The 20,280-nt window shown below is 33.0% G+C and overlaps 1 protein-coding gene across 4 annotated transcripts in view; it reads left to right on the top strand.

The window, feature by feature from the left end:
- Positions 1–20,280, top strand: part of LOC118205916 (UTP--glucose-1-phosphate uridylyltransferase-like) — a 137,012-nt gene that overhangs the window by 70,855 nt on the left and 45,877 nt on the right. For all 4 annotated transcript variants that reach the window (XM_085814810.1, XM_085814811.1, XM_085814807.1 and 1 more), the window contains 3 exons: positions 13,565–13,747; positions 15,162–15,295; positions 16,360–16,428. In XM_085814810.1, the coding sequence (XP_085670936.1) occupies positions 13,565–13,747; positions 15,162–15,295; positions 16,360–16,428 (386 nt within the window). The remainder of the gene's footprint in view (positions 1–13,564; positions 13,748–15,161; positions 15,296–16,359; positions 16,429–20,280) is intronic.

The following is a 20,280-nucleotide window of genomic DNA, read 5'->3' as shown; positions in this document are numbered from 1 at the left end:
ATGTTAGATCCTTACTGTTCACTTTCTCATTCTCGGGTCAAGTTGGCTGCACCCCTCCTGCTCCCTTTATCCCTACGCCTGATTGCGCCTCCTATGGTCATTCTCGCAATTGCGTTCCTTCTATTCGTTCACACGCCTTTGTTCTTAAATAGAAAAAGAGTTTCTTGCTACATTTAAATGTTTACTTTCTATGAAAAAAGAAAAGAAGCTTTATAACTGGGGAAAAATTTTAATAATAAATACGTCTAGAATCGAAAAATGAATAACTTTCATATTAAAATTTTAGAACTTAAATCTAAACCATTATATGATGAATCCAGAAAAAACAAAGAAAATATTCGCATTCCCGTCCGAGGACATCAGTGATACCCTTTAATATTAATATTGTACTTTTTTGTTTTTCATTATGATTAAAAGTAGAATGCATTTGTTTTTGATAAACGCATTAGAATTATAGTGTAGAAGAAACGTTTTCGGCGGGGTCGGTATTGACCCCCTGGTTGTCGATAAAATTTTAAAGGAGGTAAATAATGATCAAGGAATACAATGAGAGTCGATAGCCGAATTTGCATGGGCAGTTAATCGGCACAATAAAGATCCCATTAATTACGAAACTTTATTTGATAAAAGTGATATTTAATTAGCTATTCATATAATACTATATCACAGGAAGACAAAACTTATTCAAAATACATGCGTATAAGTTGAATTTTGGAGTATAATTATAATAACTTTTAAGTCTTGGAATAAAAGTCATTCGAAAGAAGTATCACAAAATAAAAGCTTTTATCTAGCCTAGCACCATTGATTTTCCCATCTTCTTACTTAACTGAAGAAAGCTTTAGTCAACTTATTACGGGAAACAAGGAATAATACGGCGTAAGCAATTTTATGCTACATATTTAAAAATGTGCATCAATATATGAAGCGCAGTGATTAAAATCGAACTTTTAGGAAATTAAATTCTGTAATTTTTTTCCTGAAAACTTTTTATATTTGTAAACTTAACAATTATACAAAACATAATAAAACATAAATCTAAATTTTTGTTTATGTTCTTAGTTCTAAATATTATCTTTAAGTCACATATATGCAATTATTATTATTGTTATGTTGCAGACTGTATATTATAAAGAAAAATGTAAGTGGGTAGATAAAGAAAGCTTTAACAGGGATCGATCTAAGAACAGATTTGGGAATGCCTGGTGTAGAACATCGATTTTTGCAAAATCAAGCCCATACCAAAAATTTATGACGGGAAGTTATTATTCTCTCCTGCATTTAAGAGAGAAATTCTTATTTTCTGCATAAAACTGATTTCGTTAATATGTAGTTTTGGCTTGCTGTTGATGATGTATGTAATCTTACAAATACAAACTTTATGTCGCTATAATTAGCATTTTATATATGCTTGCTATTATTGAACTGAGTACGGCAAAGCAAGCGGAGGTTATCCATCTATGGAAGGGATGGCTTTATGGAAGACTTTCTAAGGGAAACTGGCTTGTATTTGAATTTCATATAAGGGAAAATTATAAAAGTATTTATGCAGTCAGCCCGTTCGCTGAGATTATAAACAATATCGAACTAGCACCGTTGACCAGACTTATACATTCTACTCACTAATGAACTATATAAACCATCTGCATATTTAACACCTGCTCCCTTAAATAATTTTAAACAGAGGATTTAAATTACTAGATGACTAATAGCGTAAAATTCATTGTACTTAATGCAGCGAAGTTGGCTTTCTCTCTATATTATAAAAATAATAATAATAAAATAAAGTAAATTAATATGTTTGATACGTTTAACTGACTTAGCTTCTTCCCCTCTCTTGTGCAATATTTGTGTAATAATTAATAAATGTAAAATTAAATACCCTAACTTACTTTTTTTTTTGGAATACTTAATTCTCTTAATCATTGCGATTTTAAATATTTGGTTCAAAATGAAAGGGTTTTTGCTATTTTCGTGTCTCCACTTTCAAAGAATCGCGACGCTAAACTTGATTGCTACAGGAAAAATGGGACCGGATACGGAGGGTTATTCAAAGCTGTAAAAGGACAAAAGCTTTACAACTTAAAAGTATCACATAACCTTCGAAGTATTTTCTCGCCGTTTACTTAGGGATGAATGGGAAAGGGACTTGTGGGGAAGGATGACTTTCAATGACCTTACTTTTAAATCGAAAAACCTAGCTTTTTTATTCAATCTTTGCTAATCACATGACAAAAAATGTAGGAAAAAGATATCCTTATTATAATGGGACGATAGACTGTATGCGAATTTTTTAAATTTATTTTTATTGCATTTAAAAATGAAAATAATTTATTCTAAAATTTCATAACATCTATTTGGCGCCCCCTAAATGCTGCGCCCGGGGACAGGTGTCCCCCCTTGCCCCCCCTAGCTACGCCACTGGCTAGAATAATTAGCCAATATAGGGATGAGACTATTTACAACAGTGAAAATTTTTCTTCTGACCTCTGTTATATGATCTCCCCATTTTAATCTTTCATTTAGCATTAATCCTAAATATTTCGCCTTACTAACTCTAGGAATCTCTTCAGAGAATAAGAAGAGCTTGCTATTAATACTCAACTGTGTATTTTTCCTCCTTATCATTAATAATTGCGACTTGCTGGCATTAATAGCAATCCTACAAGTCGTACACCACTTTTCTACCACTGGTAGAAGCTCCTGTAACTTCTTGATTGCATGGTGTGCGTTTGCGGACTTTACGGCTAATGCCGTATCGTCCGCATAGCACCCAAGAAAGTGATTTCTGCCAATGTGAGCCCTAGGGAAGTCAGGAACATAAAATAAATACAGGACGGGCCCTAAAATGAACCCCTGTGGTACGCCTGCATTCATGGAGCGTAAACTGGAGATGTCCTTTTCAATAGCCACAGTGAATTTCCTATTAGTGATGAAAGACATAATTAGCTGAATCAGCTCTCTATCCATAGGAAGATTTATAAGTTTATAAATAAGCCCCTGATGCCAGACGCAATCGAATGCCTTCGCCACGTCTAGCATGAGTAAGGCGACATTTTGTTTCTTGTGGAGCGCATCCTCACAAAACTCGACGAGTCGAACCAGCTGCTTCGTTGTTGAAAGCTTTCTCCGGAAACCAAATTGTTCCGGAGGCAGTAATTCAATATAGTTTTTCAATCTGCTGTAGATTATTCTCTCAAAGACCTTTCCTAGTCCCGGAAGCAAGCTAATGGGCCTGTACCAACACCTCCTTATAGAAGAAAGCCGGGACACTGAAGCGAGGGGAAGCTCTGACGTCACAGGTAGTCGTCTCTGACTCACATCGCTCCTTCAAACAAAATCAAAGCCCCGTAGTTGAGCCAAGAGCGACGAACGTGGAGCGGTTATTTGCGTTAGCGACAGAGTTTTTATATTGTCTCGTGCTTTTTTTATATATTGTCTCGTGCTTTTGTAATTTCATACGATGCCTCATAAATGTGCTGTAGCCACATGTCGTGGTAATTATAAAAACGGACCAAAAGTGGCTGTATTCAAGTTTCCAAATGAGACTGAACTCCGGATGAAATGGATAAGGAGTCTACGAAGAAAAGATGGTTTTCAACCTACTAAACATACCAGAGTAAGTTCAATTTTACTGCATTTTTTATGTTTTGTATCTTTACATTTTTTTATTACTTTTATTGATAGGTATGTGATGTTTATGCTTACGATATTAGATTTTGATCTGTGGGTAAGAAGTTTTATGTTTGAAAGATTTTAATCTTGCCTGTTTTAATCATTTCAAAAAAATATTTTCCTTCAAAGTTTTATGAATGAAATAAAGTTCCATATAACAGGAATAATTCTAAATTTAGTAGTTACATAAATGCCAATAATTTGTAAATGCTTTCTAGTATACTGTGCAGGCAGATTCTGTAGTTATTCCAAATTTATCATAATTTATATGACAAGGAACTACTAAGTAATCATAATAGGTTTCATTTTAAAATTTTTGTAATGATATATGAAAGTTTGGTATGATGTATTCAAGGTAATTATTTGTATTTGGTAACCAGTGTTTGTTGTAAACAATTATTTCAAATATATAATTTTCTTTAAATGTAAATAAAGCTGTAATCATTATGATGAGCATTCCAGATTTTACAAATTACTTAAATTATACACGTAATTGAAATGATATTACTGGTTTTTTAATTCGTATTTATGTATCAAATTATTTATTTAAATCATAGGGCTTATTGACTTCTGTTACTAAATATTAACATGCATCTAACTTTTGTACTCACAACAAGTTGATTTTTGAATATTTTCTTTTATAGGTATGTGAATTACATTTTCGATCAGATGAAATAATACGAGAAATCGAAATGTATGATGAGAAATCAGCGAAGTTAATTAAAGCCCCAATTTCTAGGCCACGTTTGAAAAAAGGATGCATACCTTCTCAGTTCCCTGATGGCCCATCCTACATGTCATCAAATTCTGTATCGAGAATGTCACCAGAAAAGAAGAAAGCTCGTTTAGAAGAGAAATACCTGGAGAAAGCGATAGAAGAAAGTTTGAAAATGAAAGAATGGTATGATAATGAACGATCATTTGAAAGTTTAATTGAATTCAATAATTGCCTAGAACATCAGATTTTAGAAACATTTTGGACAACTGTACATACTGAAAATTCAACTATGTTACTTGATATTTTAAGTGACCCAGCTCCAGAAATTCAGAAATCGGTAGTAATAAATGAGGATTTAACAGTATGTGTTTATATTAAAAACATCGCTATAAAATCTATTGGTAAATTTGTTTTCCCTCTAAAAATTAGTAATGTAAATATGTTTCTAGAAGTACTAAAGGAAGTTGAAAGTCTGTCTCATAACTTACAAAATGAAGAATATATTAAGAATTCTATACAAATTGTGGATGATATGCTTTCAGAATTGAAAAGAGTGTTACCTGAAAAAGAAACTGAACTGAACTTCCTTTCAGAGCAAGTAAATAAACTAAATGTAAAGAAAGAGAAGTATCGATATACTCCAGATTTACTTATTTTTTGCAGTTTGTTAAACTCGATCTCACCGCATGCATACAAGTTTTTACGACATTCAGGTTACATTTCTATTCCCCATCCACGTACTATTCGTAGAATTTGTTCAATGTTTTCTCTTAATCCTATTACTGAGCAATTTAATGATGACTTTTTAGGATATGTTAAACAAAGATGCAAGGATTTAGAAGAAAATGATAAAACTGTAATTATTATGATGGATGAAGTGCATTTAAATTCATGTTTCGATTTTAAAGGAGGAAATTTGTGTGGCATGGCCTACAACTGTGAAAAAGCTGCTACAAGTGCTTATGTTTTTATGATACGTAGCTTATTATCACCTTTCAAGGATGTGGCACATATATTACCAGTTAAATCATTAAATGCTGAGGATCTGTATCAATATCTTAAGAAAATTATAATTGGTTTAGAAAATATAGGTTATAGAATTGTGGCAGTTGTCTCTGACAATAATTCAATAAATAAAAAAGCCATGTCATTATTTTGTATGCCTCCAAAAATTAGTATTGTGTATAAAAACCCTGCAGACTTATCTCGGCCACTATTTTTTGTTATTGACTCAGTGCACATCTTGAAGTGTGTCAGGAACAACTGGATAAATCAAAAAACTTCTGGGCAATGTTTATTTTATCCAAATTTTGAAAATTTTTCCAAGATCGAAACAGCGGCATTTGCATGCATAAAAAGTCTCCATTCATTAGAGGCAGGCAGAATTGTAAAATATAGTTATGGTTTGACTCTGAAAGCTCTGTATCCAACCAATTTGGAAAGACAAAATGTCAAGCTAGCATTGCAAATATTTGACAGTCGTCTTGCAGAGGCAATAATGGTTATTGGTAAAGAAAATAGTATTTTAAATTACGAAACAACAGCTGAATTTATTAAAATTATATCTACATGGTGGTCAATAGTCAATGTCAAAAGTATCTTTAAAGGACACCATAAGATGAATGAGTATCAAAAGCCGTTAACTGTGCAAAATGATGATGTTAGATATATTTATTTAAATAAGTTACTTGAGTGGTTAGATCAGTGGAAACTTTTAGGCTGTTCTAGTGGTGGACTAACTAAGGAAACACATTTTGCATTAACACATACTAGCTATTCGTTGCTCGAAATGGCAAGGTATTGCATTGAGGAGCTAAAATTTACTTACTTTTTACCAGGAAAAGTTCAGACAGATCTCCTAGAGAATAGATTCGGAAAATATAGACAGCTGGCTGGTTCACAACATAATATTTCTATAAGGCAAGTATATGAAACTGAAGCAAAATTAAGATTACAAAGTCTTCTGCCAACTGTTATTAAATCATCAAAGTATGGAGGAATTCCTATTTATCTAAATTGTAAAAACCTGTGTATTGAATCTCTGGAGCAAGAAAATATTGGATGCACTTTCTCAGGAAGAATAACTATTACAAATGAAGATATACAAAATGTTCAAAATGACATACCAATTTTAATGTATATAGTTGGTTACTGTAGTTATAAAGTTGTGAAACTATTAAGCTGTGATATTTGTAAAGGCAATCTAACTATTGATAAAGAATTAATTGTAGAAAATGAAGGACAGTCTTGGATAAAAAGATTTGATAGAGGACTTCTATATCCTCATCCTGATGTACTAAATTCAGTAATATATAATTATGTTGTTATTCAAAAACTTGTATCTGAAGAATTTGAGAATGAATTTTTATTTTCTGCAAATCAGAGGGATATAGCATGTAACTTAACTCTAGACATACTGATAGAAAATGACATTTTTTTAAATCTAGATGATTGCCCTAAAGCTCATGAGTCACAGAAAGTGTTAAAGCAGATTCTTTGGTCATCAACGAACACATTTTTAAATAATTATTGCAAATTAAAGAATGATACACTAAACCAGAAAAGCATTGCAAAAGAGCGCAAATTGAAAACTTTAAAGCATAAATAAAAATATAATGGGTGTTTAGCAATTAAACATTTAAAAAATGTAGGTTTTAATTCAAATGATGCTGTATTTCATAGACTAGTAAGTTTAGTAACTTTAATGCATGTAACAAGACACAAAAAATTAATTGAGCAAAGCCTAGTGATGTTAGTTCAGATTTATTTCTGCTGAAAAAATATTTTCGCATCTAACAGTTACTGTTACACATTATTGTGAATTCCTTATTATTTTTTTTCTACTCATGTATGCTGTCTGTTTAACCTTGAGATCACTTGAAAAGTAATAGTAACGAAAAATTCATTTCTATGCATCTATGTAAATAAGTGTCTGGGTTGTATTTTAAGTGGTCCTTATTATTAATGTGGATATCAAATTAGTGTTAACATATGGTAAGATTCTTTATCATTATAATTGACTTGAAATATTGAAAAATTCATTTCCTTGCCCTTAATTTGTTGTGTAAAAAAGTGTCTGCGTTATGTTTTTATGTGGCCACTACTTTTATCATTTGGGTATAATTTTGGTGTTAACATGATAAAATACTTTATCAAAGTAACAGTTATATGTTTCAAAATGCTTACAAAATGTTATGTATATAATAACTGCCACTGTTATACTGGGAATGGGTCATTATACTTTTGTTGATATGGACAGATATTGACTGTTTTACATTCAGATGACTTGAAATATTGAAGAAGGCATGTCCTTTTTTTAATTTCTCATCGCGTAAAAAAGTGTCTCGGTTTGTGTTTTAGTGCGGCCACTACTTTTATCATTTGGGTATAAGTTTGGTGTTAACATATGGTAAAATGCTTTCTCCTGATAAAAGTGATATGTTTCAGCATGGGTACAAAATGATATGTATATAATAACTGCCACTGTTATACTGGTAATGGGTCATTATACTTTTGTTGATATGGACAGATACTGACTGTTTAACATTCAGATGACTTGAAATATTGAAGAAGGCATTTCCTTGCCTTTAAATTGTCATTGCGTAAAAAGGTGTCTCGGTTTGTGTTTTAGCGCAGCCACTACTTTTATCATTTGGGTATAAGTTTGGTGTTGACATATGGTAAAATGCTTTCTCCTGATAAAAGTTATGTTTCAGCATGCTTACCGAATGATATGTATATAATAACTGCCACTGTTATACTGGTAATGGGTCATTATAATTTTGTTGATATGAACATATACTGACTGTTTTATATTTAGATGACTTGAAATATTGAAGAAGGCATGTCCTTTTTTTAATTTGTCATCGCGTAAAAAAGTATCTCGGTTTGTGTTTTAGTGCGGCCACTACTTTTATCATTTGGGTATAAGTTTGGTGTTGACATATGGTAAAATGCTTTCTCCTGATAAAAGTGATGTTTCAGCATGCTTACCGAATGATATGTATATAATAACTGCCACTGTTATACTGGTAATGGGTCATTATAATTTTGTTGATATGAACATATACTGACTGTTTTATATTTAGATGACTTGAAATATTGAAGAAGGCATGTCCTTTTTACTTCCTTGTACGAAGTAAAAAGGAAATATTGTAATCGCGAAAAGTTTCAGGCAGCATATTTCACCGAAAATATCCATTTTGACCGCTATCGAATGCAATTTAACGATGTTTTTGCACCATATCTGTACGTAAGGACAGAATAAAATACTCTTTTCCTTCAAAAAAATTATAAAACTGCTTAAAAAAACTGAAACTAAAATTAATTCTGAAGAGAATTTTTCGTGGCTTCTGTACGAACGTATGTACATATCTCACATAACTCAAAAACGAGTAGCCTCAGAACGTTGAAATTTTGTATATAGGACTGCTATAACATGTATATGTGCACCTCGTATTTTGGTTGCAATCGGCCACACCAAACGTATATAAATATATTTATATATATATCCACTCTATGACTTGAAATATTGAAGAAGGAATTTCCTTGTCTTTAATTTGTCATCGCATAAAAATGTGTGTGGGTTTTTGATATAATTTTTGTGTTAACATATGGTAAAATGTTTTATCGAGGTAACAGTTATATGTTTCCAGCATGATTAGAAAATTGTATGTTTATAATAGCTGCTGCTATTATACTGGGAATGGGTCATTATAAATTTGTTCATATGGACATGCACTGACTGTTTTATATTCAGAGCACTTGAAAGATGATAATATTGAAAAATTCATTTTCGTGCTGTTGAGTGTTTGCTGCATAAAATGGTATCTGGGTTGTATTTAAATGGCTACCACTTAATGTTTAGTAAGTTGTTATCATTTGGTGTTAACATACTGTAAAATGCTTTCTCATGATAAAAGTTGTGTTTCAGCATGCTTACAAGATGACAAGTTTATGGTAACTGCTGCTTTTATACTGGGAATGGGTCATTATAATTTATATTTTTTATATGGGCATGTACTGACTGTTTTACACTTAAAAATATTGAAAAATTCATTTCCTTGTCTTTAATTTGTTGTTGTGTAAAAAAGGGTCTATGTTGTGTCTTTAAGTGGCCATTACTTATATCATTTGAGTATAATTTTCATGTTACCATATGATAAATTACTTTATCAAGATAACAGTTATGTGTTTCAGCATGGCGACAAAATAACAGGTTTGTAATAACTCCTACTATTATTCTGGGAATTGGCTGAATAAAGGGTGTCTCTGATTAGGAGCACTCATTTCACAAACCTGTGATTTTCATGTGCATTTTGAAATTACCGGTGTCTCATAATTAAGACTGGTGGCTTTCTGGACAAATCATTTTGATATATTCTTTGCTTAAATTAAACAAGCCTGATAGCGAGTAACTTAGAAGATCACGATTTTAGCTTGGAAAAATTACAACAAAATTGTGTTGCATGTAGTGACCAGATACTTTCAAATTGGATACTGGTGCATAGGTAAAATATTTTTATTATTTTCTATATTTGAAACATTAACTGATAATCACTTCCTTTACACAACATCAATAAATGTTTTTACATATACTGGTGATGCTGACATCCATTTGCTGTTGAATGTATCTTTATATGCTTCATAAATAATAATAGCCATCGTATAAAATTTAATATCATTTGTGCACCTGAAGTGTTTTAAATGGTAATGGACGGTCTTCTCAAGTGTTTGCCCGATATTTATCCATATTATGGCAGTATCGTAATACATTTTGAAACTATTAATTGGCTGTTGTAAAAAGTTAATTACGGTGTTTGTAATTGCCAGACAAAATGGGTTGAAATTTAACGAATAGAAACTTGAACTTGCAGTATCAAAATTTAAATATTAAGGTCACATAGTCTCATCTTATTGTTTCTGATGAGATCCAATTAATATAGAAGCAGTTTTGAAATTTTCACACCTGTTAATAAATAAGAATTGATGAGATTTCTTAGTATGGCAATATGCTTAATGAGATTTCTGCTTCAATTTTTACAAGAAAGTTTGAATAATTTATTGATAAAAAGAGATCAGCTGGTTTTAACTTATTTGTATGTTATAACTTAGGTGTTGTGTTGTTATGCTGACTGCTTGCATAAAATTGTAAATAAATTTTTTTTATTTTTCACTTGTGAATCTTTATTTTCAAGTTCAGCTATATAACTAACACAATACAGTTAAGTACATATACAACTAATATTATTGGTTCTACAGATTTAAGCAATAATTTTAAATTGCACATTGAATTATTTGCTAAGCAAACCTCTGATATACTAATTTATTTGAAACTTGCAAGACACATAGCATATTATAGACAAAATTTAGTGCATTTTTATACCATTTTCTTTTAAAGACAAATTACTGATTGGAAGAAAAATGAAATGATAAGTAATAGTTTGTATGCAGATAATTTGGGTTTTTTTCATAAATATTAGAAAAATATAAAGCAATATTAAATTATGAGGGAAAAGTCAGAAATTCCTTTTTTGAGTTAGTATGGCTGATTTTTAACTTTTTAAATGCTGCTGTGAAACCTACAAGAAAGTATAATTCATTAAAGTCAAGAAATAAGAAACAAAAAATTCTTAAATTTATGTCAAATTTTATTGTGTTAAATTTTGAAGTAATTAAATTATTCATTATATATAATTGAATCTCTGAATAAAATCCCACCCAAGTATCTATATCAAATAGTGAAATCAACGTTAAGTACGGCACTAGCGCGCAGCCTGTTTTGTTTCGTTGCTCTCTCGGGGTTTCGACATAGACGACTACGCGTGACGTCACAATCCAGTGTCCCGGCTTCCTTCTATAAGGAGGTGTTGCCTGTACCCATCTGGCTTAGTGTTATCCTTGCCGGGCTTAGGCAATAAAATAACTTTTGCGATTTTCCTTTTTGTGGGAAAATAGCATTGACTAAGACACGCATTGATAATACTCGTGAATTTTGTCACACCATTTCAGGGCAGATTTCTAAGTGCGTGATTATTAATACCGTCTATGCAAGGGCCTTTTTGACTTTAAGCTTCTTTGTGATTTCTTTGATCTCACTGGGGGTAGCAGTGGCCATGTATCTCTTAGCAGTGTGGGCATTAAGCCAATCCCTAACAAAGTAGCATGCCTCATTGACAAAATTAATGTCCATGGGCGTCATATTAGGTCTGGACTACTCTTCTAAATGGTCCGCAAGGAGCGTCGATTTGTCTTTATTATTGAGAGCAACAGAGTTTTCAGTATAAATCGGCTTATTGCATGTACGCTGCCTTTTCAAGTTACGCATGAACGTCCAGAGAGTGCCATCATTCAGACTAAGATTCTGAAGTTTTTCCTCCCATACATCTCTCTTATGCTCATCTATTTTTAATTAATTTATTTAATTTGTTCATATCTCTTTTAACGTGAAGGCTCCATGTAAAGTGCCACGCTTTCCTCATCCTATTCCGGTCCTTAATCATCTCTCTAATTTTCTGTGACAGAATGCCAGCGTTATTATTTCTTCTCACGTGTCTAGATGCATTTTCAATAGCATTATTGATTGAATCAGTGAGGGTATCAACTGCATCATCTATATCTTTCCGCGAGTTCAGAGTATCAAAGATGGACGGATTCTGACTGAGAAACTTCTGGAACTTATTTCAGTTAGTCGTGCGGATCATTTCATTTTCTGCCTCTTTAGTAGTGCCTAGGTAAGCAATGACCGGTATATGGTCAGAGTGCAGAGTTCAGACTTGCTCGTACTTTATCCGATAGGTTAGGGAGAAGTTTTAATAGAAAATCCAGATCAATTCTTTCATCCTCAGTCAAAGGTAAATCCTTCTCTTTAGAAGTTAATTCCGCATATCGAGCGAAGATTAGTTTGACCAGTGACATATTGATCATGTCCTTAAACCAGTTCAGTCATCAGGGAAAAAAGGATGCAAAGAATCAGTAAAATCGCACTAAGGCCTTTTTACTACTCTTTGGTCACTTAAGACCGGTGAGCAACCTTTTATGTGCTAACAACTGATCGTAGAAGAAAAATCAAATCGACTTAATAAAACCGAGAGCCGTGCTAAGAGAAGTGACCGAACTGGTTCCTCAAAAGATTCCCATGTATCCTTTACAATTGTAGAGACACTGATGGCGAAAAATGTGCTACAACAGTAGAACTATTTGCTATTATTTCGATGTAATTTGTCTAACATAAGATATTTCATCCATTATATTTTGTAATGAATTTAATTTTTATTTGCGAACATAAATTAATTTAACATTATAATTAATTAAAACCTTCTATCTTTCTTTAACTTAGGATAAATGTAAAAAACAATATTATTTTTGAAATCAAAATTTCATCTTTCTTAATCTTTGTAACCTTCCCGATTTTGCACTCTTGTGAAATTATCTTCACCTCTGTTTTGTAACTGACAATAAATATTTCAGAAACTGTTCAACAAACTATTAGTTATCGCCAAGAAATATTTCAGTAGCCTCACATCTGTATTTTATCTCTGTACTGAAATTTCAGTTTCCGCCGTTGAAATATTTATCGCTTAACGTTTTATAAAGTTTCTGCCAACCAAAAATTATCAAGTAAAAATTAACTAGAAATATCGTAAGAAACCTTTCAGTATCCGGTCTCTTTCGGTGAAAGAGAACTGGAGTAAGGTTGAGACAGCAGTATTTATTAGTACGGTTTTTTCATGGTTTCGTAATATTAAAATATTTCCATTTCTTTTGTTGTCTTTTGAAAGAGCTCAGTTATTTTGAGCTTTTGTCTGGATATTGAATAAAATTTCATTGGCAGTTATCGAAACAGTGGGTGAAGGGCAAAGAAAGTTAAACACTAGTAGTCACGTGAGAAATTTTAGATTCACTAAGGGTCTCATGAAAAATATATGAATGTAATTAACACTCTAAATTTAGAAGACACACAGAAATTGAAGCTGTTATTAGTATTACTTACCACTTGAAGCCTAAGAGTGAACACCCAGCCTCAAAAATAATTTCGATATGAAAATTAAAATGGCCTCAGAACTGCAGATAATGTCATCAGTAATTTAGCCAAGTACCGGAAACATTCAATCTAGAAATGCCTTCTTGATTACAAATTCATTTACAAATTTGTGCACATTCTACTTACAGGTGATCAGCTACAGCAGCCTGTCTGAACCAGAACCAAGGAGGATAAGAGAAATGTTAAGCAAGCTGGTAGTTATCAAACTGAATGGTGGATTAGGAACTACCATGGGATGCACTGGGCCCAAATCTCTAATTCCTGTGCGAAATGAGCTCACCTTTCTAGATTTGACCGTCCAGCAGATAGAGGCAAGTATCACCGTTTAAGACATTTTATAAATCTGTTATGGCATGCTATATATAATATCGCCTATTTTAGTTTAGTTCACTTAGCATTTCAAATTTTGTCATTCGAGAATAAATGCATACTGAATAACAAAAGCAGTAGAAACGTCTCCTTAACGTTCTCCTAAAGTATGACTGACAGGTTGTACTCACAGGCTACTATTCTGTCAGATGATGAGATAATAGCAAGGTTACGCATTTTTAAATGTTATCAGCGACTTCAGCAGAGATATTGCTACCGGATTCATTGATCCATTATAGATCTTAGCACCTTTTAGGAAGCTAAGTAAAGTTAAATTCAAGGCGGCTGGATGGTCTGAAACTCCAGAAGAATGTTGTTTTAGGTATAATGGGATGACGGCGGAAATAGAAAATATTATTTTTTCGTCTTCGGGCTAAACTCATCTCCGGGATCCGCGAAGGTAATGAACAAGTTAAGATGATCATTTAGCACGTACTGTAAACATCATTATTTAAATAAGCACGCTAAGGGTTAAATGTGTTCCATGAGAAGTTGTGTATGGTACCGCAAAGTGTAAATCGGTTTCACAAGATGGATCCATGACTTGATGTTGTTTGTTGACCTTTATCCTTCCAAAAGCCTGAAAATGGCACTCGTTAGGCTTGACAGATGTTCACTTTTGTTACTCCAGTTAATATGCAAAGTGCACTGGTAGATATAAATATGCGTAGTCAACAGTACTGCAAGATTATGAGTCGTTTTCTATAGTTTAGGATATCTAATACACCCCATATTTAGTGTTCATTGATGTATATTAGTGCTTCGGTATTGCATTTGAATATGATCTGCTATACTTTTGTTCGAATGCCTGTTCGAAGAGCCCGAGTTTGAATTTTGGAGAAGGCATGGATGTTCGTAAGTATCTCTGACGTAGGGGCGCACTCAAAATACACGATGAGCTGAAATGTTTTGGTAGGGATTGGTAGGGATAGAGGGATGAAAGACCCTCGGACCGGCCCCTGGAAATTTTTTCTCGAAATTCCGTACTACAGCACGGTCTTTTGCTACTACTACTACTATAGGAACTACAGTATTTTACCGTTTTCCCGCTCGCCCACAAGGGAGATGCGTGCTCTGACAGGTCTATGGAAATATTTTTAAAAATTTATGTAATGTTATATGTTACAACTTTTAACTTCCACCTAAACTGAAGTCTGTGAATGGTTAATTACGTAAAGGCAAGGGTTTGTTACTACGGATTGTCGAATAATAAAGGAAACAACTTAATTGAAAATTCGATGCTGCTGTGATAAAAAAGTGGATATTTAACCTATACAAACGCTCTTTAACACTTGTATTAAAATTTACTATCGTGAAAAAAATCGTAGTGAACCTTTTCTTTGCTTTATTTTCTAGCATCTTAATAAAACGTACGACGCTGATGTACCATTAGTACTTATGAACTCATTCAACACAGACGAGGAAACCCACAAAGTTCTGCCAAAATATCGTGGTTTACGTATCAAGATTTATACTTTCAATCAGAGCAGGTATGTATTTAATTGATAGTGAAAAGGGGGATATACAGTTTTGATAAATGTTATTATGGCAGATGCTGCTTTTGTAAAGATTTTTATTTTATTATTTTTGTTTTTGATATATGTTACAACAGAGTTACATATTTATTTATTTCTATACGTAACAGAAAGACGACAGAAGTGTATTTCAGTTTACTTTTAAATTAAGACTGGAAGAATATAATGTTCTATGCTTAAACTAAAGAAATTGTTATTACTTCAATAAATAAAAATGCTGCATTAGTTTCACAATTCCAAGGTTGCTTCAGGTTTACGGTAATTAACTGCGAAGACGAAACCTAACTCAAAATGGCCATTCTGCTAATATCGGTACTTCATTTTGCCCTTTCATGATCTAATGAAATATAAGCTTTATAGTGCAGTTTCTTCTGCAAGAGAACGATTGGGTAACACTCTCACTTTTGTAGATGACATAATAGTTAACTTTTCAAGGCTTGGGAAATGGCTTTTGCATTTTCCCGCTCTTCCACACCATCATGTTAGCCATAATTCTCATACGTTATGTTCTCCTGCTGACGCAGTTCCATACAGGATGGGGAATCCGCCCAGTATGACCATGTGACCAGTATGACCATAGGTCAGCATGCACATGCGCATTTGTGCCTTTGGTAGCAACTGCCGCCGAAGGACTTGAAGAACGGTAATAAGACTTGATATATTTTGTTTACATTTGTGGAAGCATAAATTCTTTCTTGAAGTTTAACAAAAATTTAACAGTTAAGCACTATTGAGACAAAATATATACTAGTTAAACTTCATGCAGTTTTATTATCATCAGTACCTGTCATATTCTAAACATAAATAAAAATTTCATGCATATATCATTAATTTTTTTGCTAAAATTGTATGTAAAACTGTGAAGAAGGAGAACTCGCCCAGCAGATTACTACTTTGTTAAAAACATGATTTACTGCGTTTTTTGTAAAAGAGATAACTTAACAGTTTTTTTTTATTTAAGTAACATTGTCAAATTGGTTATTTGTGTTTTACATTCAGTGGTATTTTATGGCATGTAGGTATCCAAGGTTGAACAAAGAAAGCTTACTTCCTATTGGCAGGACGCTTAAAAATCCGGATCCGGAAGCGTAAGTAGTTATTTTTGTTAACCTTTTAGTCCAATAATAGTAATAATAATGAAATAACTGACCTTTAATAACTAACTTTAATAATAAAATATTATACTACTGTTTTGTTAGAGAATATATTGGAGAAATCCAGTTAACTATAGTGTGCAGTAAAATTTATTGATAACCAACCATAATTTAGAAGAATTTAGTCTTCCGTGGAGGTTGTTGTCTTATGATGTGATGTACTGGTATTTGATTATGTTCTTAGGTCTACTGGTTCCTTTCAAAAATGGTCGTAAGGAGAAAGTGTAATGTATTCAGTTGTTTCCTGAATTATAATTTCATTTATTAGGAATTTTAAAATACTCCACTGTTAACTCAATTACAGATGACAATTTTGGACTGAAGTATATAATACACGGAATTTAAAACATCTGTTATTCATTATAATTAATGGGACATGTTCACACAGAAATCATGAATTATATATTGTACATGGGTTAGTTATCTTGTACCTTGCATGAGTTAAGATACCAAAGAGTAAAACAAAAGTTTAACAAAAAGCAAAAGCTATATTGTTTTGAAATAGCCAAATTTATTTTAATTTGAAAAATAAAAATCTTGCACCGTATCGAAGGGCTACGCTTTTGAGAATTGGCAGTTTACCTGGTCGTATAGCTAATAAATGATCAGGTAACGTAATGTAACATGACGCGGAAATCAAAAACCTAAGGTATAGATTTCCTCACGTCAAATATATCGGTATTACAGTGCTCTTGAGTACGGAGGAATTCTAGTTTCGTCACAATTTAGAGATCGGAATATAAGAAATTGAATAATATTCTGACTATACATATAAATGAATGTTTTCTGTATGATGGAAGAAAGAGATTATAAATTCTATTAGTTTTTATGAGCTTTAACATAAAGATATAACCAAGTTTCAACATACGCTAGCCGTAAGTATTACGCAAATTTGTTAATAATGGAAATGCTTAATATATACGATGATGCGCTGTTAGAAAACCTAATGATAAAAAAAAAGATATAATCTGAGCACTACGTTATGCTAAACCAAAAAGAAACAAAATTTTCCCTCACTGCAGCTAATAGATTAACTTTTAAATGAAACCAACTACCATTAACTTTTGAGGGAAATAATTCTTCATTCTTTGTGATATAAGTTAAATGGGAGCGATAAAGAAAAAATTGAGCCCACACGAAGCACCTCTGTGATTAATTAAATGCTTTAGCAGCCGTAATCAACGGTCCAAATCTTCTTTGGAGTTTACTTGATAAGCTGAAGCATCGCTAATTGACTGCCTTTCTAACAGATAGCAGCTCAGATCAGTCACCCCTGCCCCAGCGGCATCGCCAGGCGTGTAGAATATTAACGAACTATTCATGAGATAGTAGTAGCCTAGCCTCCAAATTATGCAGACACTGTCTATAACTTTCTTTGATCACTCTTATTCATTAATGCGAATGTTTAATTTATTTTAAAAGGTAGTTATTTGTTTTTGGAAATGAAATTAAATATGAATTTTTTAATTCATAATTTTGTATTCTGGTAAGTAGTTTATCTGCTAATGTCTTAAATAATCTCAGTGGTTCGGTAATTTTTTTTTTTTGCTTGTGAAAAGAATAACAATACAGTATACCGGAAGCAAAATGCAATAAAAATTCATTTACCCGAAATGTTGGGGAGGAGGGGGGATCGTTTTGGATAATCCATCCAACTGCAGCTCATCCTTATAAATCGAATGTTCAGATAATTAGATTTACTGCTTTCTGTAAACCAAATAATATCTATATACGGTACTTGGGTATTTGCCGCACCTGCCAACACACCATCAGTAACGCACCCTGAATTTTTCGAACGCTGCCTCAACTCTAGAAATTCTTTCAGATTCTTCTAAAAAGATGCTATTTTAAAATTATTTTTCTTTCCTTTTTTGTTATTGTTTTCTGTCCGGAAATGTCTTCACTTAGTCCTGAGTAAGTAAAGAACGTAGAGCGTGAACGAGAATATGCTAACTTCATTGGTTCAGTGTAAAGTTATCTCCTGATTCTAACTTCATTATTTGAGTGGATTATTCTCCTTTTGCGGTTGCAGTGTGTAAGAGTTACCCTTATTTATTTAACTAAGCGTGGAGATGGCTTTTTTTAAAATTTTATTTCAACATCAACTTCAATTAATTCTTTCCTTCAGAAAGTTCTTGGAACAACAGTTGTTCATTTAGTGTTATTTTTACTGCATTTTGCATCATAGGTTTACTAGCTTTAACAAAAAAATGAAACAGAGGCATTTCATTATTATCAGGCATATGGTATTTTACCAAAAATATTACAGTATTTTAATTTTTCACACGGTGAAACTGTACATGATTGAAAATGTATAGTGGGAAGAGTGTCAAAAACTGCCGAAAGAATGTTAGAATAAGAACCTGGAATTAGTTTGAGATAAATAACTTGACTTTCCATCTAGCAGAGCTCAGCTCGTATAAAAGCAGAGATGGTTATAGGTAATAATGAATATAATGTGATTTTGAATACGATTGTCGAGAAATACTCTCCAGAAATCAAAAAAATATTTTTAAATTGTTCCTTTGACACCGAAATTAGACTTCATTGTCAAAACGCGCCAATAAATTGTTAGTGGTATATTGTCAGGTACAGGATAATATCCAAGTACCCTATTTGCTTTGTAGTTAAGGGAATTATATATTTTTTGCTTTTTAATATACACTGGTCATCAAAATTAAAGGATAATGAGGAAAAAATATGCTCACTAAGTTATAATATTGCAACCAATGCTCAAAGCTGGTAATCATTTATGTCAATTAAATACAACTGAATACAAAATTTCACTTTCACGCGTACATTAGCGCCGGAAATATGCAAATTCGGTGACTGATAATGTGGTGCGCAATGGATGCATGTTGGATTTCTGGTCTGTTGTGCTATTTAAAGTGAAGTGGTTTCTGAGAGTGATCAGTATTCAAAAGTAATGTCTCAAAGGCGACATTTCATTGAAGGTCAAAAGTGACGAATACTCAAGTCGAATCGAGGAAGGTTAAACACAAATGGAGATCGCCCAAGATTTTAATTTCCCTCAAATTATCATATCAAGAGTTTGGAGCAGCTTTTTAAGCACTGGATCAGTTGATACACAGCCTGGTTAAGGGCGGCCAAGAGCAACAACTGCATCAGAAAATGTTTTTTTGTCGTTGTCAGCTCGAAGAAACCGCGAAGCGACAACAGGCGAGATCTTCAGGCTGCCACAAGAACTCGAATCAGCTCTTCTACTGCTAAACGAAAGCTTAATTGAAATTGGACTGTATGAGAGAAAACCAATGGTTTGTATCCCACTCATTCCAGCTCCCAGATGGGCTCATTTAAACTCCTGCTGTCGTCATATTCAATGAAGCCAAGACGAATGGGCACGAATATTGTTTATTGACGAGCCCAAATATAGTCTGAACAGTGATTCTAAACGTGTTTTGGTGTGGAGAGTGGAAGGAATATGCAATTTCCCTTCCCTTGTCCGTGAAATATCTAGTTTCTGCTACTGCAGTTTAATGGTTTGGGGGAGGAGTCATGACAAACTGGGCTCCCTGAGCTGCAATATCTTTCAAGAAGGTTCTGTAACTGCTCGGAGATATGTGGATGAAGTATTGGAACTCCAAGTAGACTCTTTAGGGGTGCTGTTGGCCCAGAGATTTTGCTAATGGATGACAATGCTCGGCCTCATCGAGTACATATGGTTTCAGAATACTTACAGACAGAAGCTATCACTCGAAAGTATTGGCCACCTTACTCACCCGACTTGAACCCGATTGAAAGTGTGTGGGATGCCTTACGGCGCTG

Source organism: Stegodyphus dumicola, chromosome 4 (genome assembly GCF_044657685.1).
Source record: "Stegodyphus dumicola isolate Sdum_Otavi_A_Nest chromosome 4, ASM4465768v1".
Lineage (NCBI taxonomy): Eukaryota > Metazoa > Arthropoda > Arachnida > Araneae > Eresidae > Stegodyphus > Stegodyphus dumicola.
The sequence above is the reverse complement of the archived record's forward strand: the minus strand, read 5'-3'. Positions and strand labels throughout refer to the sequence as shown.